We start from the raw sequence: 22,437 nt of genomic DNA, 5'->3' as shown, positions 1-22,437 counted from the left end.
GCTGACACTGCATGTGGTGTATGAATTGTGAGTTTGTGTCCTAGCACTACATCTTCGCTTTTTGTAACTAGCAATGCTATCGCTGCAACACTTCGCAAGCATGTGGGGAGGGATCGCGCTACCGTATCTAGCTGAGTGCTGTAGTAAGCTACCGGCCTGCTGGCATCACCATGCTTCTGGGTTAAGACACCTGCTGCGCACCCAGCACTCTCTGTTCCGTACAGCTCAAAGGGTTTCCCATAGTCTGGCATACCCAATGCCGGTGCCTGCGTTAGGCACTGTTTAAGTCTCTCAAATGCCATCTCAGATTCGTCTGTGTGCGAAATCCGATCAGGTTTATTTGATGACACCATCTCCTGCAATGGCAAAGCCAGTATGGAAAAACCTGGGATCCAGTTACGGCAATACCCACACATTCCTAAAAACGTTCTAATCTGTTGCTGGGTTTGTGGCAGGGTCATGTCATGAATTGCTTGAATTCTATCAGCGGTGAGGTGTCTCAGTCCTTGTGTCGGACAGTGTCCCAAATACTTCACCCGGGCCTGGCATAATTGTAATTTGTCTTTGGAAACCTTGTGTCCTGTGTCTGAAAGATGAAACAGGAGCCGTTTCGTATCTCTCAGGGATGCTTCCAGTGAATCTGAACACAGTAGTAAATCGTCCACGTACTGTATCAATATTGATCCACTCTCTGGTTGGAAAGACTGTAAACAATCATGCAAAGCCTGTGAGAAGATACTTGGACTGTCTATGAAACCTTGTGGTAATCGAGTCCATGTATATTGAACTCCTCTGTATGTGAATGCAAATAAATATTGACTGTCAGGGTGCAGGGGTACCGAGAAGAAAGCGGAGCAGAGGTCAATCACAGTGAAAAATTTGGCAGTGGGAGGGATTTGCATTAGGATAACTGCTGGATTTGGCACTACGGGGAATTGACTCTCAACTATTTTGTTGACCCCTCTTAGGTCCTGTACTAATCTGTAACCCCTCCCGCCACTCTTTTTAACAGGGAAGATGGGGCTATTGGCAGTGCTGGAAGTCCTTACCAGAATGCCCTGTTGTAGCAAGCGCTCTATTACAGGGTAAACTCCTAACTCCACCTCTGGCTTCAGAGGGTACTGTGGGATTTTTGGAGCTATCCTACCATCTTTTACTTGCACAACTACTGGGGCTACATTTGCCATCAATCCAGTGTCTTGTCCGTCCTTGGTCCACAGTGACTCTGGTATCTGGGACGTCATTTCTTCTATCTTGGACGGACACCTATTTACAACAACAGTGTGTGACATTAATCTTGTTGGGGAGTCTAGCATATCTTGCGCTTCCTGAGCGTGGTTTTCGGGTATGTACAAGAACACACCTTCAGGAGTACAGTATATGACGCATCCCATTTTGCACAGTAAATCTCTCCCTAAGAGATTAGTCGGAGCCGATGCAGCCAGCAGGAAAGAATGCTTGGTATGCAAAGGCCCTATCGTAACCTCTGTTGGTTTGCTTAAAGGGTATTGTCGTACTACTCCTGTTACTCCCATGGCTGGAATTGTTTTACCAGTGGTTCTCATGCCCACGGTTGAATTTATCACTGACTTGGCCGCCCCCGTATCTACAAGGAAATTTAGAGATTTACCAGCTACATCAATTGTAACCTCGGGTTCACTTCCAAGGCTCGCAACCAATTTCACTGGCTGCAGATTACAGGTGTGACCACACCCCTATGGTGCGTGGTGACCTCCCTGCATTGCAGTGGCAGCTATTACCTGTGAAGGGGGTAAATGGGTATTATCAGAGACTTGCCAGTCTCTTTTTGGGGGATACCTTCTTGTTTCCCCTGCGTGTGGCTCATAACTCCGTCTCTGCGGTCCCTTATCCCAATTTCGTATGTCATGTCGTTGTCTAGGGTTTTTATGTGCATTATGTGAGTTATTTGTACAGTTACGTGCAAAATGTCCTTCCCTGTTACAATTGTAACATTTTACCACATGCGGCTTACCACCAGGGGTCTGTGATCGGGACTGAGGCGGCCTTGTTGTAAGGGCTTGGATACTTATTGCCATCAGTCTATCACTCTGTGACTCCCTGCGTCTTGTGATGTTCCTGTCGTGCCCAACAGCAGTCTCTCTTAAGGCGGCCACCGACATACCTCTCCAGTTAGGTTGAGTAGTTTGTACTCTACTCCTTAATACCTCCTTTAAACCGTCCATCAAGACGGACACCGCTACCTCTCTATGGTGTATATTTGCCTCAATGTCCACGATCCCAGTATATTTAGCCATTTCCTCTAATGCCCTGTGGAAATAGTCAGGGGCAGTTTCCCCTTCCATTTGTTTAATGGAGAATATTTTGTTCCATTTTACTACAGCTGGGAAGTATACTCCCAACTGCAGATTGATTCTGGTTACATTTTCTTGATTATATTCATCCGTAAGGGGTACCTTCTCATCTAATTTACAGTCAGCTATAAACTTGATAGGGTCAATACTAGAGGGCAGACATGCCCGCAGTAGTGTCCGCCAATCTTTGTTGTTTGGTTCAGTGGAGTTACCTAGGTCCTTAATGAACCTCTGACATGCGGCTAAATCTTTTCTGGGATCAGGAAATTCAGACAAAATTGTTCTTAATTCGGCTTGGGGCCAGGGACAGTGCATAGCAATATTCCTAATGGGTGTGGCTCCATTTGTGTCAGTCTTACCATTGGGGACCGCTATTACTCTAACAGGGTTAAGATTACTTCACTCTGGTTTGATTCTACAGCGTATGGTGCATACTTCATATGGTGCATATTTCAGCATATTGTACAGTTCCGTACTTACCTGTAGATACAACCTCACCTGTCCCTGAGCTATGGGCATTTGATGCCACTCTTACTGGTTGGGCGGTGCCCACTGAAGTATCGCTTATGGTGGCCGCTAGAGAGAGAGCTGAAATCGTAGTGGGCTCATCTTCTTGGTCGTATTCCTGGGGAAAGTTTAACATAGGATACAACTTGCATGGGTTAGCGTTAGTATCAACATTTGCATTAACTTTTATCTCAATGTTATCACTACTACATTTATTAAGTGCACCCTTATCGTACACCCGCATGTCATTCTCTGCAGCCACTTTGTCCCCTACTATATATGGTGGTGGTGCCGTTGCTATTAGATTTCTACCAGGATTTGGAATTGCTTTCTGAGCTAATTCCTGTTGTATTTCACTTTCCTGTTGCCATATCTGTAAACAATCATAATGTCTAATCCTCTGCTTTGCAGATTTTATTAGACCTATCCTTTTTCTCAGATTCTGCAATACATCAGGGTTCAGACTGCCTACCCGGGGAAACTGTTCCCCATCATCCTCTGTCATACGTTCCCATTCTTTGCATAATACCTGTGTGTGTGATCCGTATTTTTCACACATTATATACCGTGCGGACCCTTTGGGCCAGCAACCACCAACGTGAACCCTTGTTGGACGTCCCTTCTTTGAACAACTGGCCCCCATCGTTTGCAGATATTGCTGTCTTAGCAAATTCTTACAAACAGACCAACTTGCCCTCGGTAAGGCGACGGTGAAAGTTCAACTAGTGCCTTCACTCACTTCCGTCCTGTAACCTCTATTTACTGGGGCGCGTGGGAGTATGCTACCCTCCCCAGTAAGTATTGGTTGTTAGAGATTTCCTGAGTGAACAGCGAAACTCCCTTAAAATAACAAACCCCTACACAAATCACGTTAGAATGTACAAATAGCGTTTATAATCCCACAGTAAATTGTTGATGGGTATCAAGGTAACAAACTAATGCACACAATTACGTGCGGTACAGTCGCACTGCGTATAAGTAACTATTACTTATCCGCCTTACGACCAGCGGAATCGGTTGTTTAGGCTGCGAAACCTTCAGCCGGAGCTTTAACTTGACTATATGGGTGCTACGCCAAACCCCCGGGGCTGCGCTTAAATACCTCGCAGTCCTTTTGTCTGCGGAAACTACTTGCTCCTTTACCTTATACAATGTTAACGCGGGTGAGCTAGTCCCACGCCACCAAGTGTCCACTCACCTGATGTGGTCTCCGACGGGATCCCGATTTGTGGGTTCACAAAAATAATACCTTAAGTTCCACACTCACTCCTACTCACTCATATACACACTGATTTTTCTGTACAGAAATTCCTTTCATACAGGTAGGGGTCTAATCCCTGGGTTTTGCAGTAGAAAAAGGTTTTCTTTTAACTAATACTTTTTGGAAAAACAGAACAACCGTGTGCTATTATCAGGTGGCTGTACTATACCGCCCACCCTAAACAAGGTTATTGTGTGATTTGAGTCTCAGTGGGCGTATCCGTACGCTCCGTTGCGTAAAACACGCCGCATGCGTATGCCTTTGCGTCACGTGCGTTATTTCGCACGTTGTCCGAGACACGTATGCACAAAGTGCGGATATGCCCACAGCGACACAATTAACACGCTTCTATCAATGTAAACGATATTCAGCTATAATCGCTTACCGTACACCACACAGTATTTGCTATGCTGTGTGCGTGTCCTTTACAATTATTCCCTTAACAATTATCCTATTTAATCTCAACTAAATAGCACCAGATTTCTTCAGCACGTGTCTAATAATCAATTCTAATGGCAACAAGAAAGTGAGCTGCAACAATGTAGATGTGTGCGTGCATGCGTGTGTGCGTATGCAAAAACAGAAATAAACAGTTTTAAAAGATAATAGCGTATTGTTCTTACCTCCGGTTCCAGATTCCCTCAGCACTCCTTACTAAGCGAAGCAGACGCTTATCTGGTCAGCACTACGAGGGATACCACCTTCCCGCCCTTTGCTGACCGATAATGTCTGCTAAAGTTACCTAGTGCAGATATGTGAAGAGCGGAGGAGCCCCCAATTGATAATGTCTATTTTATCCTATTAATATTCACTATATATGGGTAAGAGACCAAGTACGCAATTGGCGTATGAGGTACCGTAAGGGTACGCACTTAGCGTAGCAGACGCTTATCCGTGGTCGAGACGCACGAGCGGCACGTTCGCTCACGGCTTAATGCGTAGAGTCAAGCACGCTATAGGCTGCCGACTACCGTAATGATACGCTACCAGCGTAGCGGACGCTCGAGACCACGAGGAGATCACGAGCGGCGCAGACGCTCACAAGATGACAATCAGTAAACCTTGAATGTAACACACAGAAAGGATACTCTTATGCTGTAAACCTTGTACTGAAACACTGTAGCGATATAACGCTGCTTAACCTTAATAATACCAAAGCTGTTTGAGCGATCGGGACGCTCCTATTACCCTCTGCAAATGTAATGAACACACGAAACCTTGCTAAGGTTCCAACACCTTTACTAACAAGCTTTTAGTTATATCGAAAAGAGAAACAGTTAACAAGTCATACACTACAAACTAACATATAATTCTAACAGGATATCTAGACAGAAATATACGCAATAGAAAACAATCGCAAATACAAATATTTAGACTAAGTATGAATGGCTAACATTACAAGGGTAACAAAGTGGCAACAGAGAAACATACCATACGGGGAACACTCGCAGGCGCAACCGGAATCCAGTCCTCCAATTATCAGCGATAACTGTTGAAGAGAGAGTACTGGCCGGTCTGGGGACAGTGACCCTTATATACACAACATACAGTGTACTTCAAAGGGCCCTACAACCTTATTGTTCATTGGACACAGGAATGTCTCTCTGCACTATAACAAAAGGTCATAGGTGGATTTGAACAGGTGGGCTGTGGCTATTACAAACTGCTCAGGTGGGAGGGAATCGCCGGATTCCCGCCGCATGGATAATGAACTGCAAATATAAGAAATGTCCAGAAACTACTAATGGCCATAACTATATGCAGGAGCGTTTAATCTATACCTAACCAACACCGGATTATTGCTATTAAAATACTCTTTGGTTAGGTACCAGACACCACTGTTCAACCTTAGACAGACCCTTTGTATCGCGAAAAGAGGGATTCCCATGTCCATGAGCAAGTCACTTTAACCAAACTTACAGTTATTACTAAGGGGAACATTACCTATAAAACCTGCTATATGAATTTATTAACGAGCGATTGAGTCGCTCGCTAGACGCACGCAAACTCTACCGTAAGTGCACATACCATGCGCTCGAGCGCACGCCCGTAGAAGCGCCGTCACGCATTTGCGAGTATGTGCACGCACGCCAGTGAAAGTGCATGTGCAGCGGGCACGCGCATGAGGTGAATATATGGCAACGTGTAGCGTGATATTTTTCTGACTTTGACAGGAGTACCCAGCATCCACTAGGACGTTAGAGAAAATAAGAATTTACTCACCGGTAATTCTATTTCTCGTAGTCCGTAGTGGATGCTGGGCGCCCATCCCAAGTGCGGATTGTCTGCAATACTTGTACATAGTTATTGTTACAAAAATCGGGTTGTTATGGCGAGCCATCTATCCAGAGGCTCCTTTTGTTATCATACTGTTAACCGGGGTTCCTATCACGAGTTATACGGTGTGATTGGTGTGGCTGGTATGAGTCTTACCCGGGATTCAAAAATCCTTCCTTATTGTGTCAGCTCTTCCGGGCACAGTGTCCTAACTGAGGCTTGGAGGAGGGTCATAGGGGGAGGAGCCAGTGCACACCAGATAGTCCTAAAGCTTTCTTAGAGTGCCCAGTCTCCTGCGGAGCCCGTCTATTCCCCATGGTCCTTACGGAGTACCCAGCATCCACTACGGACTACGAGAAATAGAATTACCGGTGAGTAAATTCTTATTTTCTTTACTTTTTGCTGCTTATTTGCAGACGCAGCGAAACGCCACTCCGTGTACTAGAAACGCCATTGCTGCCACTATCACCGCACAGGAATTAGTATTACACGGGTACAAAGTCACCCGATGGTGCACAGCGGAACTTGGCGTGAGAAAAGGCCGCAGCATCGTAGCGTTTCTTACACAGGCCCGGGCCCGCGCAGGTCTACAACTGCCAGACATCAGACTGATCAGTGTAATGTAGCAGGGCAGTTTTATTCATGTGAATAAGACGCACATTTTGCGCAAGGAAGAAGCTCGGCGTTGGCAAGTCGCACAGGATTTGTCGCGCTGAGAGGGGCTGTTTGATGCGAGTGAAGCCGCAGTGTATGAGGATACATCTGTAACTCTTGTTAGACCCTGCAGGTGAGGGGAAGAGGCTACACAGGATTACTATACTTTTTATCTCGTCAATGTAAGGAAACTTTTACTTATACCCTCGTGAAGGTTAGAAGATACATTTATTTTCATATCCATTCGTATTTCAGATATGTGCACCCCACTGCAAACGGCTGCCTCTACTGCGCAGTATTTTGGAGCACTTAAGGCAGGCATGTCCAAACTGCTGGCCTCCAGCTGTTGTGAAACTACATATACCAGCATGCCTTGACACAGTTTTGTGGTCAGAGAATGCCAAAGCTGTGTCAGGGCATGCTGGGATGTGTAGTTTTTATCCAGCTGGAGGGCCGCAGTTTGGACAGGCCTGACTTAAGGCTACACCCTCCGTTCATCTGTAATTGAGCACCGCTAACTTTCAGAGTCTGTACATGGAAGTCCGTCACACACACACACACACACGTGTTTGTACTTGGGTAACAAAAGTGATTTTCTTAAAATTCCCCTGAGACTTTGTGCAGATGTTTGAGACCCGTACAGGTAGTAACCGGGCCAGCCGATATATAATGCGGTCCTTCCATTGCTTTCATTACCTAATAACCGTGCAGTATTGTACCCGCTGGAAGATTAATAGGGAACAGCATCTGTATTTATTTTGGAGAAAGCTATTTATCTCAGCCGTCTTGTGGCTCTCGCCGTGGTAGCGCTAAACGCGGTTTCACGGCTGTCCTCGGCTCAGGCTGCAGAATCGATCTGGACTCTATGAAGACGCGTCTGAGAGAACCATTTTAAGGGGATAAATATACAAAGGTATTGTTCACACTAGCACTGGGATTAGTACAGCCCATCCCTTATATTGTATGTGCGACTGAGACACAAGGTGTACAACGGACGGACGTCATGCTTTGTAGTTATTTAAATTGCAAGCTAAGTCCCCTTTCTTCTTTTTTTTTTTTTTTTTACATTCAGGTGATAGTGCTTTTTTGACCTACAAATCATTTTCTCCCTTTCACAATCTCTCTGGAGGGCAGACAAGTATGGCTGCCAGACACACTGGCTCTCAGTATATCATGTGATGGCAGAATGGGAGAGTTTTACAGTGCTCAGAGGGGGGTTCCAAAGTCTCTATGTTCACTATATTATGTCCCATGAGGGTTATTCCGACCCGATCGGCGCATGGCAGCCGTCGTTGCCTAGCGATCGCCTCTGAGACAGAGGCGGTCGATGGGCGGGAGGGGGCTGGACGGCTACGTTAAGCCGCCGTATAGGGGGCGCAGTCCGGCCAACGTATGCGTGGCCGGACCGTTGGGGTGGCGGGCCGCGGCGGCTGCGTGACGTGACACGCTGCGGGCCGGGGAGCGACGAGTAGCTCCCGGCCAGCACGCTAAATCTGCGCTGGTCGGGAGCTACTCTTGAAGTGCAAAGGCATCGCCGCTGTGCGATGCCTTTGCACTTCTGCAGGGGGGGGGGGCGGCACTGACATGCAGGGCGGACTAGCCTTGTGCTGGGCATCCCCCCGCATGTCAGTGTGGACCCCCCATGTACAGATGTGACAGTTTACACCTATCCTCAAATGGCCACGTTTGACGCACCACAGACTTTATGTGCCAAGCATTAAGCTGGAGACTTTTTCACAAAACCATCGCTAATGCGGCAAAAGTACAATGCTGGGGTGCACCCACTACTGACGCTGGCATTGCATGTGCTGCTGTGTGCAACTAGAGGTGCATTGTACACACGGAGAGATTTTGGCTATCTTCGATTTTGACTATACAATATGGACTATGCGATATTGACTGTGTGTGTGCTTGCGATAGTGGCTATGTGTGATTTTGACTATACTTTAGTACTAGATAGTCCAAATTGACTTGCCTGCACAGTCTATCAAACCTTGCGATACCGACCCCGCGAGACAGCGCATCGGGATCGCAAGGTGACTAACACCTTGCGATTTGCACTAACTTTCCTTGTGATTTTGACTATATAGTAAAAATCACAAGGATAAATCTCACCGTGTGTGTACCTTTAGTTGCTGATCTGGATAAAAAGGCAAAAGACAGGTCCGAAATAGCCACCCCATGCTTCGCGCCATGCGTCGATATGCTGATTCTGCAACTTTAGTACTTTTGTCACACGGGAATCTGTATAATCTAGTGTCCCTGGCACACTATAAGTGAGAATGTATGCAGCTACGATGCGAATATGACGCAGAATTCAAGAAGAAGTACAAAAGTTTAGAGTCGCTACCCATGGCGAAACATCTAAGTCGTGACCAGCATCTCGCGCATATGGCACAAAAAGTATGTACAGTATGAGGACACATCTGTAACTGTGGCTGCCATGGTAGTTTCATGGGATTGCTGTTTTAAAACTCTGTGTCCTAATTGTGGAATTTAATGTAAGTGCAAAGCCTGCAAGCAGCTCTGTGTTCAGATTGTCTTCATATGTCCATCCTAAAACGCAGCATCGGATCACTCCGCTAAACATCGGCCATCTGAGCCATGCCGAAGCTACTTAGACCGACCGCGGCAGCTCCGTAGCCGAGGCCAGGATATCTTCCGGATCTTTCGCACCGTCGTGTAAGTCCCAGTACTAATAAAGACTGCTGCAGACATTGGGCCTAATTCAGACCTGATCGCAGCAGCAAAATCTTTCTCTGATGGGCAAAACCATGTACAGTGCAGGTGGGGCAGATATAACATGTGCAGAGAGAGTTAGATTTGGGTGGGTTATATTGTTTCTGTGCAGGGTAAATACTGGCTGCTTTATTGTTACACTGCAAATTAGATTTCAGTTGGAACACACCCCACCCACATCTAACTCTCTCTGCACATGTTACATCTGCCCCACCTGCAGTGCACATAGTTTTGCCAATTAGAGAGAAATGTTACTGCTGCAATCGGGTCTGAATTAGGCCCATTGAGTGGGAAAAGGTTTCCCTGTGTAGTCCTATGGATTTCTGGGATACACTGGTGGCTTAAGGATTTAAATAGGATGCTGCGGCCAAACTGAAAAAACGTCCGCCCACATGTCTGACTCATGTTCGGGCCCATAGTGCAGAACGGGACCGGTATGCCTTATCGGCATTCAGGATGTAGGCAATGAGATGATGGACAGCGTTATGTTGATTATGGGGCGCTGACAATAATGCGATGTAAAGTGTTTTATAACTGTGTCGGCTTTAGAACTTGTTTATAATCTACGAGCCTGTGCTGATCCTAAGGATCTGTGCTTCATACAAACACGCCTGCCTGAGGCCGGACGTTTATGTGGGTGAGTTGTAAGCCCGTCGCTTAGTAAATCTGGGCTTTCTGTACGTCCAACAATAAGAAACATCAGTAGTGTTTCCTATCTATTAAGTTGCTTTCTAAAGTATCGAGTCTTGGTAATATGGCGCCACTTTTGGCTTTAGCAAATCTGCGGGATACAAACCTGCCGGAAAACCCCAGTCAATAAAAAGAAAACCGCCTCTTAGTAAATGTACTCTTCGGTGACTTGTAATATCCTTATAGCGACAGCAGGAATAATTTATCAGTGTCTGCGGGTCAATAGGGAACCAGCCCAGTGCCTGCTGGCGTCATTTAGCGAGGGATCAACAATGCAGCGCCGGGCAAAAATATCAATAATAATCTGTTTGTGCCAATATAATTTTTTTTACATTTCTACTAAAAAGGGGAAAAGTAATTTTAAGGAGCAGAAACCTGGCAGAAGTGACTTCATTTCTATACCTGTGAAAGTGGTCATCTCCGTCTTCCAAAGCACCAGAAGAGATGAAGGTCCCTTAGCGCCGTAGTAGCTTGGGACAATTCTCTTTGCGGTTATCATTTGCTAGAAGCATGTTCCGGTACCGCTACTGTAATAAGGCTGCTTTGTTGCGTAGCTGGAGCCTGCCTGTAGTACTGTACTCAGTCACTTGTGGTGTCTTTAGGCAGCTGCCAGCCCCTCTGAAGGACGCCATTGAGGTGTACACGTGGAGGAAGTGTTACACCATGCAGGAGGTGAATGCCGCTCTCAGCAAGATCCAGCTCGTGGGCTATTCCCAGAAGATTGTAAGTACCACGTCCGAATGCCGGCACTGAGCAGAAAGCCTTCTCTGTAAGGCCTTTTGGTGGGGAAGCTGAGGGGTGGGGGGGAGATGTATTAAATCCTGTAAAGACTGGGGAACTTGCCTATAGCAACCAAACCAACCCGCTTCTAGCTAGCATTTATGAAGTGTATTGCTACTTGTCTCTTTAGAAGTCTTATTCCATCTCCCCCAGTAGCCAGCAGCAGCACACAGGCTCTCGTCCCTTCCTGCCAGACTGATTCACCTTCTCCCCCCACCAGTAAGTTGCCACACGTGTCCTCGGTGCCTCAGGTGTGAGCGCTGCGGGACCATCTGGTGGTTCCTGCATCCGTTTCCTGGTTACTGCTGCTACTTGTTGCCGAGTCCCAAGATGGCAAGTAACCTGGGGTTACAGCACAGTATATGGAGGGGGGGTGCAGAGTATGTGGTATATGGCAGGAGCAGTGTATGGAGGAGGGAGATTCCCTGCATATAGGGGGCACTATATGGAGGGGGTATGGGGGTGCAGTGTGTATATAGGGGCAGTATATTGTGGGGGGTGCAGAATATGGATGGGGGTGCAGTGTATATAGGGGCAATATATATGGTGGGGGGTGCAGTGTATATAGGGAATATGGGAGCATGTGTGTGTGTTGGGGGACTATATTGAAAGAATCTGCATCTCTCTCCACTGCCCCTATCTACCACTGCACTCTCTCCCCAGTCCTTATCTATCGCCAACACCTCCACCCCTCTCTCTCCCCCCATGTCCTATCTGCCCCTACCCCGCTCTCTCCCCAGTCAATATCTGCCCCAAGCCTTCTGCTCTTTCTATCTCCCCCAGTCCCTATCTGCCCCTACCACTCCACTCTCCCCAGTCCCTATACAACCCAACCCCTGCCTCCTGCCCTCTTGCTTTCTCCTCCAGTCCCTATCTGCACCCCCCACCAACTGGATCTATCTGCCCCTACCCCCCCACACTCTCACTCTCTCTCTCTCTCTCTCTCTCTCTCTCTCTCTCTCTCTCTCTCTCTCTCTCTCTCTCTCTCTCTCTCTCTCTCTCTCTCTCTCTCTCCCCAGCCCCCTCTCTCTGTGTGCAGCAAATGTGAAACAGTCAGGTCAGTATTATTAATATTAGCAGCAGCAGGTTATGAGACTGTAACAGCTCCCTGCAGTATCACTTTCAGTTTGAGCTGTGTCAGCTAACGGGTGAGGAGCGGAGTTGGCTTTTATTATATAGGATAGTGCCAGGGTGCCCCTAGTGGTTATGGAAGCTATTACAGTACCGCCTTACGTCTCAGAGACAGGAACTGACCTTATATTGTATGGGACATTTTTTGTGACTGTTTACCGTCTCTTCCAGGAGCTGTTCGGCGCCGTGCAGGTAACTCCGCTGAGCTCTGGGTATGCCCTGGGCAGCTCCAACTGGATCATCCAGTCTCACTATGAAAAGGTCTCTTACGTTTCTGGCTCCTCTCTACTAACCACACACCCACAGGTGAGTCCTTATACAAGGATCTTCCGCAAAATTCTGTTGCGCTTTACAATAGGAAACAACAATGATAAAACAAAACTGTGTAATACCAGACAGACATAGAGGTAGGAGGGCCCTGCTCGCAAGCTTACACTCTATAGGGAAATAGGCGTGTGATACACAAGGATAGCTGATATCTTTTGCATAATGGTCCACCAGATTGCAGAGGTTCTTATAGTGGGCTCTATGATGATATGGTCACACAGCAATGTTGGCCTGGGGTCAGGAGGAAGGGAGAGTGAAGAAAGAGGAAATATGTGAGGATATGTGTGGACTGTGCAGTGGGGATGTATTTGGATAGGAAAGCTTATGAAGGTTATGTGGTTGGGTCTGGAATGTGATAAGCTGCCTGAAGAGGTGAATTTTCAGGGAACGCTTGCAGGTTTGGAGACTAGAGGAGTGTGTTGTTGTGCTTGGTAGGACATTTCACAGAGTGGGTGCAGCCCGAAGAAAGTCCTGCAATCGTGCATGGAAGTGAATAATCTGTGTAAAGAGCGGAGATGTCGTGTTGAGAGATATTTTGAGATTGGTGTAGTTTGATTAATGGCATTGTGTGTGAGTAAATGTAATGTTAATTTTTTATGTTGCAATACATTTGAACTGACCAGTTAACGTTCCTCCCATCTGGCCAGTCCCTGCGCTCAGTCTAAGCATCAGTTCAACCATAATTCCAATATGATGATGCAATTTTCTCTTACGTCCTAGAGGATGCTGAGGTCCACATTAGTACCATGGGGTATAGACGGGTCCACTAGGAGCCATGGGCACTTTAAGAGTTTAATAGTGTGGGCTGGCTCCTCCCTCTATGCCCCTCCTACCAGACTCAGTTTAGAAAATGTGCCCGGTGGAGCCGGTCACAGCTAGGGGAGCTCCTAGAGCTTTTCTGGTTTTATTATTTTATTTTAAGATGTTAGGTACAGGGAGGCTGCTGGCAACAGCCTCCCTGCTTCGTGGGACTTAAGGGGGGCGTAGGATCCAACCCTCTGAGGTTAATGGCCCCTATCTCCACTGACAGGACACTGAGCTCCTGAGGGTGTCGATCGCAAGCCCCCGAGGCGACTGATCGCTCCCGCAGCACTGCCGCCCCCCCCCTAACGGAGCCACAAGACGTCAGTGGTGAGTAGGACGGCTCCGGAAGGGCTCAGAGCCACAGTGTGCGGCACTGTGAGGGGCGCTCTGGCTCAGCGCAAACACCCTTACACTGTTCGCTATTGCTATCAGAGACATCTTTTCTACCGCTAGCGCCATTACCTCAGGCCAGTATAATCTGTATAAGTGCGGGGGCGGAGCTTCTCAGAGCGTATCCAGCACTCACCAGCGCCATTTTCTCCCTGCAGATCACACTACAGAGACGCTGACAGGGAGCGCTTACCCTCCACATAACTCCAGCTATCCTGTGCGGTACCAGGGTGTTATACAAGGGGGGGGGGGGGGGAGTGTTTATTCACATTACTGTGTAGTCTGTTTAAGTTACTCAGTGCCAGGCATTTATTATTATAACTGTCTACTGGGGCGCTGTGTGGGCTGGCTCCCTAACGCTTTCTCTCTGAAGGTACTTGGGGGTGAAACTGTGTCTGACATTTTCCTGTGTGTGTGTGTGTGTGTGTGTGTGTGTGTTATATATATCTCACATTACCATGTCTAGGGACTCTGTGTCTTGTCCTGCAGAGTGTGTATCTTCTCCAGAAGAGTCTATTCCATGTACTCGGGAATGCAGTATACTGTCTCAGCCCTCTGAATCCGAACCCCAGTGGGTGGCTTCTATTAAGGGTATGATATCCCAGATTTCATCTAGGATAGCTCATTATGAGACTGAAACACAGGTTTTAAAAAAACTCTGTAGAGGTTTTGTCGTATTCTACTCCCACTACCTCAACAATATCTCCTAGTATATGCCCCAAAACATGTGCTCTTGCCCAGGTAATGCAAGTTGACACGGATACCGACTTTGATACGGGTGATGGGGATATACTGGGGGAGAAGGCATCCCTTGGTAAAGGGGTGCAGCTAATGATTGAGGCCATTCAGGACGTTATACACATTACTGACAAGGTACCTGAACAGGTAGAGGAGGCTTACTTTATGGACAATAAGAAAGTCTCCCTTACCTTCCTTGCGTCTAGGGAATTAAACGCATTACTTGAAAAATCCTGAGAAAATCCGGAGAAAAAATTCCAGATCCCAAAGAGAGTTCTAGTTGCTTTTCCTTTCCCGGAAGAGGATAGGAAAAAGTGGGAAAACCCTCCTATAGTAGACGCTTCTGTTTCTAGATTGTCTAAAAGTTTTACCTGTCCGCTTTGAAAGAACTGGCAAACCTCAAGATTGAGACTACGCTCAAATCCATATACACTGCTTCAGGCGTGGCACTTAGGCCCACTATTGCTTGTGCATGGATTGCTAAAGCCATAGTTAAGTGGTCAGTCACGTTACTAGAGGATTTAGATACTATGGATAGAAGTGACATTGAAATGTTTTTACGTCACATACAGAATTCTGCGGGTTTCATGCTGGAGATCATGAAGGACCTTTGTAATCTAAATGCACAGACGTCTTCCATGGCTGTCTCGGCACGCAGGAGACTCTGGCTGCGCCAATGGTCTGCGGATGCAGAATCCAAGAAGAGTGTGGAGAACCTACCCTTCACAGGTCAGGCTCTATTTGGAGAAGCTTTGGATGCATGGATCTCCACGGCAACCGCGGGTAAGTCCACCTTTCTTCCCTCAGCCACTCCGACGCCGAAAAAAATCCTTCTCTGCGTCTACAATGCAGTCCTTTCGGACCGTAAAGGTTAAGAAGTCCAAGTCCCCTTCCACCTTCTTCAGAGGTGGTCGGGAAAAATCCAGAAAACCTGCACCGGCAGGATCCCAGGAACAGAAGCCGGGTTCTGTTTCCTCAAAATCCTCAGCGTGACGGTGGACTTCCCAGCCTGGAGGTTGGCCAGGTGGGAGCACGTAATAAGAAATTTTAGTCAGGTCTGGGCGTCCTCAGGCCTGGACCTCTGGGTACAGGATATTGTAACTCAAGGGTACAGACTGGAGTTTCAAGAGCTCCCACCTCACAGATTTTTCAAATCAGGCTTACTAGCTTTGCTGACAGAAAGGGCTATCTTACAGGAAGCCATTCAAAAATTGGAAAGGGCAAATGTCATTGTTCCAGTTCCACCTCATCTGGAAAACAAGGGTTACTACTCAAACCTTTTTGTGGTGGCGAAGTCGGACGGTTCGGTCAGACCAATATTGAACCTCAAATCGTTAAATCCATATTTGAGGGAATTCAAGTTCAAGATGGAATCTCTGAGAGCGGTGATCTCAGGTCTGGAGGAGGGGGAGTTCCTGGTATCCTTAGATATCAAGGATGCATACCTTCACATTTCTATTTGGCCGCCACACCAGGCTTATCTCAGGTTTGTGCTGTTAGACTCACTATTCCAGGCGCTACCATTTGGCCTATCCACGGCACCGAGGGTGTTCACCAAAGTAATGGCAGAGATAATGCTTCTACTCCGCAAGCAGGGAATGAACATAATTCCATATCTGGATGATCTGCTGATAAAAGCATCGTCCAGGGAGAATTTGTTGCAGTCCATTGTTCTCACAACTCGACTGCTGCGGGATCATGGATGGATCCTGAATCTTCCAAAGTCACATTTGGAGCCGACAAGGAGATTGTCTTTCCTAGGGATGATCCTCGACACGGAAGTGCAGAGGGTATTTCTACCACTGGAGAAAGCGTTGGTGATACAAACAATGGTCCGGGATGTCTTGAAGCCAACCCGGGTATCGGTTCATCAATGCATTCGTCTTCTGGGGAAGATGGTTGCCTCCTACGAGGCTGTACAGTATGGAAGATTTCATGCACTGTCCTTCCAACTGGATCTTCTGGACAAGTGGTCGGGATCCCACCTACACAAGCACCAGAGGATACGTCTGTTTCCGAAAGCCAGGATTCACTCCTATGGTGGATGCAAATACCTCACCTTCTCGAGGGCCGCAGGTTCGGGATTCAGAACTGGATCCTTCTAACCATGGATGCAAGTCTCAGAGGTTGGGGCGCGGTAACCCAAGGGGAAAACTTCCAAGGAAGGTGGTCAAGTCTGGAATCCATCCTTCCAATAAACGTTCTGGAACTGAGAGCCATATTCAATGGCCTTCTACAAGTGGCACATCTTCTGCAGTGCCAGCCCATTCAGGTGCAGTCGGACAATGTAACGACGGTGGCCTACATCAACTGACAAGGCGGAACGAAGAGCAGAGTTGCAATGACAGAGGTAACAAAGATCCTCTGGACAGAAAGACACGCGATGGCGCTGTCAGCAATCTTCATTCCAGGAGTGGACAATTGGGAAGCGGACTTCCTCAGCAGACAGGATCTCCATCCAGGAGAGTGGGGACTCCACCCAGAGGTGTTCGCAGAGGTGACAAGTCTTTGGGGCGTTCCTCAGACATGATGGCCTCACGCCTCAACAAGAAGCTTCGCAGGTACTGTTCCAGGTCGAGAGACCCACAGGCAGTGGCAGTGGACGCACTGGTGGCTCCATGGATCTTCCAGTCAGTGTATGTGTTCCTTCCACTCCCACTCATCCCAAGGATTCTAAAACTTATAAAAAGAACAAGAGTTCAGGCGATCCTCATTGCTCTGGATTGGCCAAGGAGGGCTTGGTACTCAGATCCTCTGGAGTTACTGCTGGAAGAGCCAAGGCCTCTTCCTCTTCGGGAGGACCTTCTGCAACAGGGGCCGTTCGCTTATCAAGACTTACCATGGCTACGTTTGACGGCATGGAGGTTGAACGCCAGATCTTAGCTCGTAAAGGCATTCCGAGAGAGGTTATTCCTACCCTGATCCTGGCTAGGAAAGGAGTAACGTCTAAACATTACCATCGCATTTGGAAAAAGTATGTGTCTTGGTGTGAATCCAGTAAGTTTCCTACGGTGGAGTTTCAACTTGGGCGGTTTCTCCTCTTACTGCAAGCAGGTGTGAATGTGGGCCTACGTTTGGGCTCCATAAAAGTCCAGATTTCGGTCTTGTCCATTTTCTTTCAGAAACAGTTGGCTTCCCTCCCTGAGGTTCAGACTTTCTTGAAAGGGGTACTGCACATCCAGCCTCCCTTTGTGCCTCCTACGGCACCTTGGGATCTTAACATGGTGTTGCAGTTCCTGTAATCAGATTGGTTCGAGCCTTTACAGGAGGTTGAGGTCAAGTTTCTCACTTGGAAGGCGGTCACACTGTTGGCATTAGCATCTGCTAGGCGTGTGTCTGAATTGGGGGCTTTGTCCCGCAAAAGCCCCTACTTAATTTTCCATGAAGATAGAGCTGAGCTCAGGACGCTCCAGCAATTTCTTCCGAAGGTTGTGTCTGGTTTTCATATCAACCAACCTATTGTGGTGCCAGAGGCTACTGACTCCTCAATTACCTCAAAGTCCTTGGATGTTGTGAGGGCTTTGAAGATTTATGTGAAGAGATTTTCTCGTCACAGAAAGTCGGACTCTCTGTTTGTCCTTTTATGACCTCAACAAGATTGGGTGTCCTGCTTCTAAGCAGACGATTTCTCGCTGGATCAGGTTCACTATCCAGCATACTTATTCTATGGCAGGCTTGCCGTATCCAAAATCTGTTCAGGCTCACTCAACTCGTAAGGTGGATTCTTCCTGGGCGGCTGCCCGGGGTGTCTCGGCCTTACAGCTTTGCCGAGCGGCTACTTGGTCAGGGTCGAGCACGTTTGCTAAGTTCTACAAGTTCGATACTTTGGCCTCTGAGGACCAAAAGTTTGGTCGATCTGTTCTGCAGGAGTCCCCGCGCTCTCCCTCCGGTACTGGGAGCTTTGGTACATCCCCATAGTACTAATGTGGACCCCAGCATCCTCTAGGACGTAAGAGAAAATAGGATTTTAAATACCTACCGGTAAATCCTTTTCTCGTAGTCCGTAGTGGATGCTAGGCGCCCACCCAGCGCTTCGTTCTCCTGCAGTTGTTACTTGGTTCGGTACTACCTTGTTCCTTGGTTAAGTACTGCATTGTTACTTGGTTAAGTACTGTTGTTCAGCTGTTGCTGACTTGTTCAAGCTAGTTGGTTTGGTTTGCCTTGTTATGTGTGAGCTGGTGTGAATCTCGCCACTATTTGTGTATTGCCTTCTCTTGAAGTATGTCCGTCTCCTCGGGCACAGTTTCTAGACTTAGTCTGGTAGGAGGGGCATAGAGGGAGGAGCCAGTCCACACTCTCAAACTCTTAAAGTGCCCATGGCTCCTAGTGGACCCGTCTGTACCCCATGGTACTAATGTGGACCCCAGCATCCTCTACGGACTACAAGAAAAGGATTTACCAGTAGGTAATTAAAATCCTATTATAATGCTTTGTAGATGAGTCTTACTATACCTGTACACAGCTTTTATGGTGGGTGCTCCCCCAGCTGCGGCTGTGTTATTGGACAACACGGGTACTATGGATACTACGTGCCGGGCTGGGGGAGGGTAGTGTGGCTACAGTAAGCATTTGCTCAGAGTCCATTTTGCTAATACAGAGTGGACCTTGTAGTGCTTCAGTGGCATCGGGTGAGTATAGGGGAATTATTTTCTTCTTACTGGTAGTTTGTGGTCACGCCCAGTTTACAGGTAACAGGTGTGATCACGGCATATTCCCATTACAATGTTGGTGCACTTATACCCCCTGATCAGGGGAGATTGCAGATTGAAACATTAACCCGGGGATAAATGAAACTCCTAAACAGGTCATTAGATGAAAGCTTGCTCTGTCAAATCCACGGAAAGCTTCCATTTTGCTACTTAACAGAACACAGTTACCATAGGTTAATGGGTTAAATTTCATATATGATCTACAAGCACCCATACCCCATTCATATGTACCTTATGATAATGGAGGTATCAGTCTATATATCTATTATAATCCACAATCTGTTGCCTCTATCCTGCAGTAAAGTGAATCTGCGGAAATATCTTTTGCACCTGTAAAATACGGTGTGGGGTAAGTGTTGAGTTGGGGTGGTGGGGGTGATCCAAGTTTTCTTGGCATCCTTACTGAGCACTATACTAGTTTGCCCAGGGAAATTAAGATAGTAGATGATACCCAATAGAGAGTGTCCTGGGTGAAGGGGTGGTTGAGACACCTAAACTTTCATCTAAAGAAATGACTTAACCAAACTCGGTGCAGAAATTCTTCTGGGACAGACCAGCATTGAGGACAGAAGGCAGATGACCGGGTGGGGTTTGTGTAGCTATACTGTGGAGCAGCCGCATTCGCATCCGCCAATCACTTATCATCAGTGGTGTAGACTGAGGAGAAGCCTGGGCAGAAGACACATTTCTTTATCATCCACTAGGGGTCACTGGAGTACTCTTGGGATATGGACGGGCTTCCGTAGAAACAGCACTGAATATTTAAATTTAGAACACTCCACCCCTCCATATCCCAGAGTACCTCAGTGTACTACCTCAGTGTTTTTTCTGTGCTCGAAGTAGTAACACCAGGTGATGTTGTCGGCCGTGTTCATTCCGGGAGTGGACAACTGGGAAGCGGATTATCTCAGTCGTCGGGATTTTCATCCAGGAGAATGGGCATTAAATCCAGAAGTGTTTCACATGTTGGTTCAGAGATGGGGTTATCCTCAGGTGGACCTGATGGCGTCTCGACACAATCACCAAACGTTCCAGTATGTGTCCAGAACAAGAGATCCAAAGGCAGTGGCGGTGGATGCTCTCACTGTCGCGTGGCCGTACAGTCTTGTGTATCTGTTTCCACCGTTTCCGTTGCTCCCTCTGGTGCTAAAACGGATCAAAAGAGAGTCGGTCACAGTCATACTAGTGGCGCCTCATTGGCCTCGGAGAGCTTGGTTCTCGGATCTCCGAGGACTACTCGCAGACGATCCTTGGCCGCTCCCACTACGTCCAGACCTGTTACAACAGGGTCCGTTCCTTTACCCCGATTTAGCGCGGCTGCGTTTGACGGGGTGGCTGTTGAGACCGCCCTCTTAAGAAGAGAGGGCATTCCAGAATCGGTTATACCAACCATGTTACGAGCTAGGAAGCCGGTTACGGCAGCTCATTATTACAGAATATGGCGTGCCTATATAGGTTGGTGTGAAGCTCGGAAGTTTCCGACATCATCTTTCAAGTTATCCCGCCTTTTGTTGTTTCTACAAACAGGGTTAGATGGAGGCCTGTGTTTATCTACACTAAAGGTGCAGGTATCTGCTTTGTCAATTTACTTTCAAAGACGATTGGCTCTATTGCCGTCTATACGCACTTTTCTCCAAGGTGTCCTCAGAGTACAGCCTCCATTCATTCCACCTACAGCACCATGGGACTTGAATCTGGTTTTAGAGTTCTTACAGTCTTCATATTTTGAACCCTTACAGTAAGTGGATATAAAGTTTCTCACTTGGAAAACAATTTTTCTTCTAGCCTTAGCTTCGGCAAGGCGTGTTTCGGATTTGGGTGCCTTGTCATGCAAGTCACCGTATTTGGTGTTTAAGGATGACAGAGCGGAGCTTCGGACGAATCCCGCTTTCTTACCAAAGGTAGTGTCATCTTTTCACATCAATCAACCAATAGTAGTTCCTGTGTTGACAGCACATTCTGGAACTCTGCATGTGGTACGTGCATTACGCGTTTATGTATCCCGAACGTCTTCAGTTCGTAAGACGGATACGTTGTTTGTTCTCTATGATGCTGCCAAGATGGGTTGGCCAGCGTCTAAACAAACCTTATCCAGATGGATAAAACTAACCATACGTCAGGCTTACCTTCATGCTAGGTTACAACCACCTACATCAGTAACCGCTCATTCCACACGTTCTGTGGGAACTTCATGGGCAGCTGGTCGAGGAGCTTCTACGACGCAGCTTTGCCGTGCGGCTACATGGTCTTCAGTGCACACGTTTGTGCGCTTTTACAAGTTTGATACGTTTGCGGCATCAGCATCTAGCTTTGGCCGCCTAGTGTTACAGGTGCCAAACAGCTCTCCCGCCCACGGGGGAAGCTTTGGTACGTCCCAAGAGTACTCCAGTGACCCCTAGTGGATGATAAAGAAAATAGGATTTTGGTACTTACCAGGTAAATCCTTTTCTTTGAATCCATAGGGGGCACTGGACGCCCACCCAGAGCAGTTTTACCTGGGTTGTATTAAGCTCAGAGGAGCTTATGGTAACACATTTTCACCGATTGGTTCAAATTATAAAGGTCTATCGGTTATGGTGTCAACTGTTTAGTTGTCAGTAACGTTACGTGTCAACTTTGTTGTTGTCCGTTATGTTATAGGAATTCTCCATTGTCAACCTCTCTATAGTTCCTGTTCGGCTCAGTAAAAAACACTGAGGTAGTACACTGAGGTACTCTGGGATATGGAGGGGTGGAGTGTTCTAAATTTAAATATTCAGTGCTGTTCCTACGGAAGCCCGTCCATATCCCAAGAGTACTCCAGTGCCCCCTATGGATTCAAAGAAAAGGATTTACCTGGTAAGTACCAAAATCCTATTTTTCCAGCTGGTGACTACATCTAGGCGGCTATATGAAATTAAACATGAAAATGGATATTAGTGAGCATGGCACTAACCTGATTGTCTACCTGGGCGCCACACTCTCGGACGCCTCTCTGTGGGCAGTGCCAGTCCTCTAGTGGTGAAGCACCTCTGTCCGCTGAAGTATAAGGCCTGTCCAGTCCTATGATCAGTGGTTCCAATGCCTTGCTAAATGTAGGGGGGTCTATAGATGGAGA

The 22,437-nt window shown here is 47.3% G+C and overlaps 1 protein-coding gene across 2 annotated transcripts in view; it reads left to right on the top strand.

Moving 5' to 3' along the window:
- INTS9 (integrator complex subunit 9) overlaps nt 1–22,437 on the top strand; it is a 112,634-nt gene that overhangs the window by 30,467 nt on the left and 59,730 nt on the right. For both annotated transcript variants that reach the window (XM_063915070.1, XM_063915069.1), the window contains exons 7-8: nt 11,064–11,184; nt 12,544–12,678. In XM_063915070.1, coding sequence (XP_063771140.1) covers nt 11,064–11,184; nt 12,544–12,678 — 256 coding nt within the window. The remainder of the gene's footprint in view (nt 1–11,063; nt 11,185–12,543; nt 12,679–22,437) is intronic.

The sequence above is a fragment of the Pseudophryne corroboree genome, chromosome 4 (genome assembly GCF_028390025.1).
Source record: "Pseudophryne corroboree isolate aPseCor3 chromosome 4, aPseCor3.hap2, whole genome shotgun sequence".
In the NCBI taxonomy this organism is placed as follows: domain Eukaryota; kingdom Metazoa; phylum Chordata; class Amphibia; order Anura; family Myobatrachidae; genus Pseudophryne; species Pseudophryne corroboree.
The sequence above is the reverse complement of the archived record's forward strand: the minus strand, read 5'-3'. Positions and strand labels throughout refer to the sequence as shown.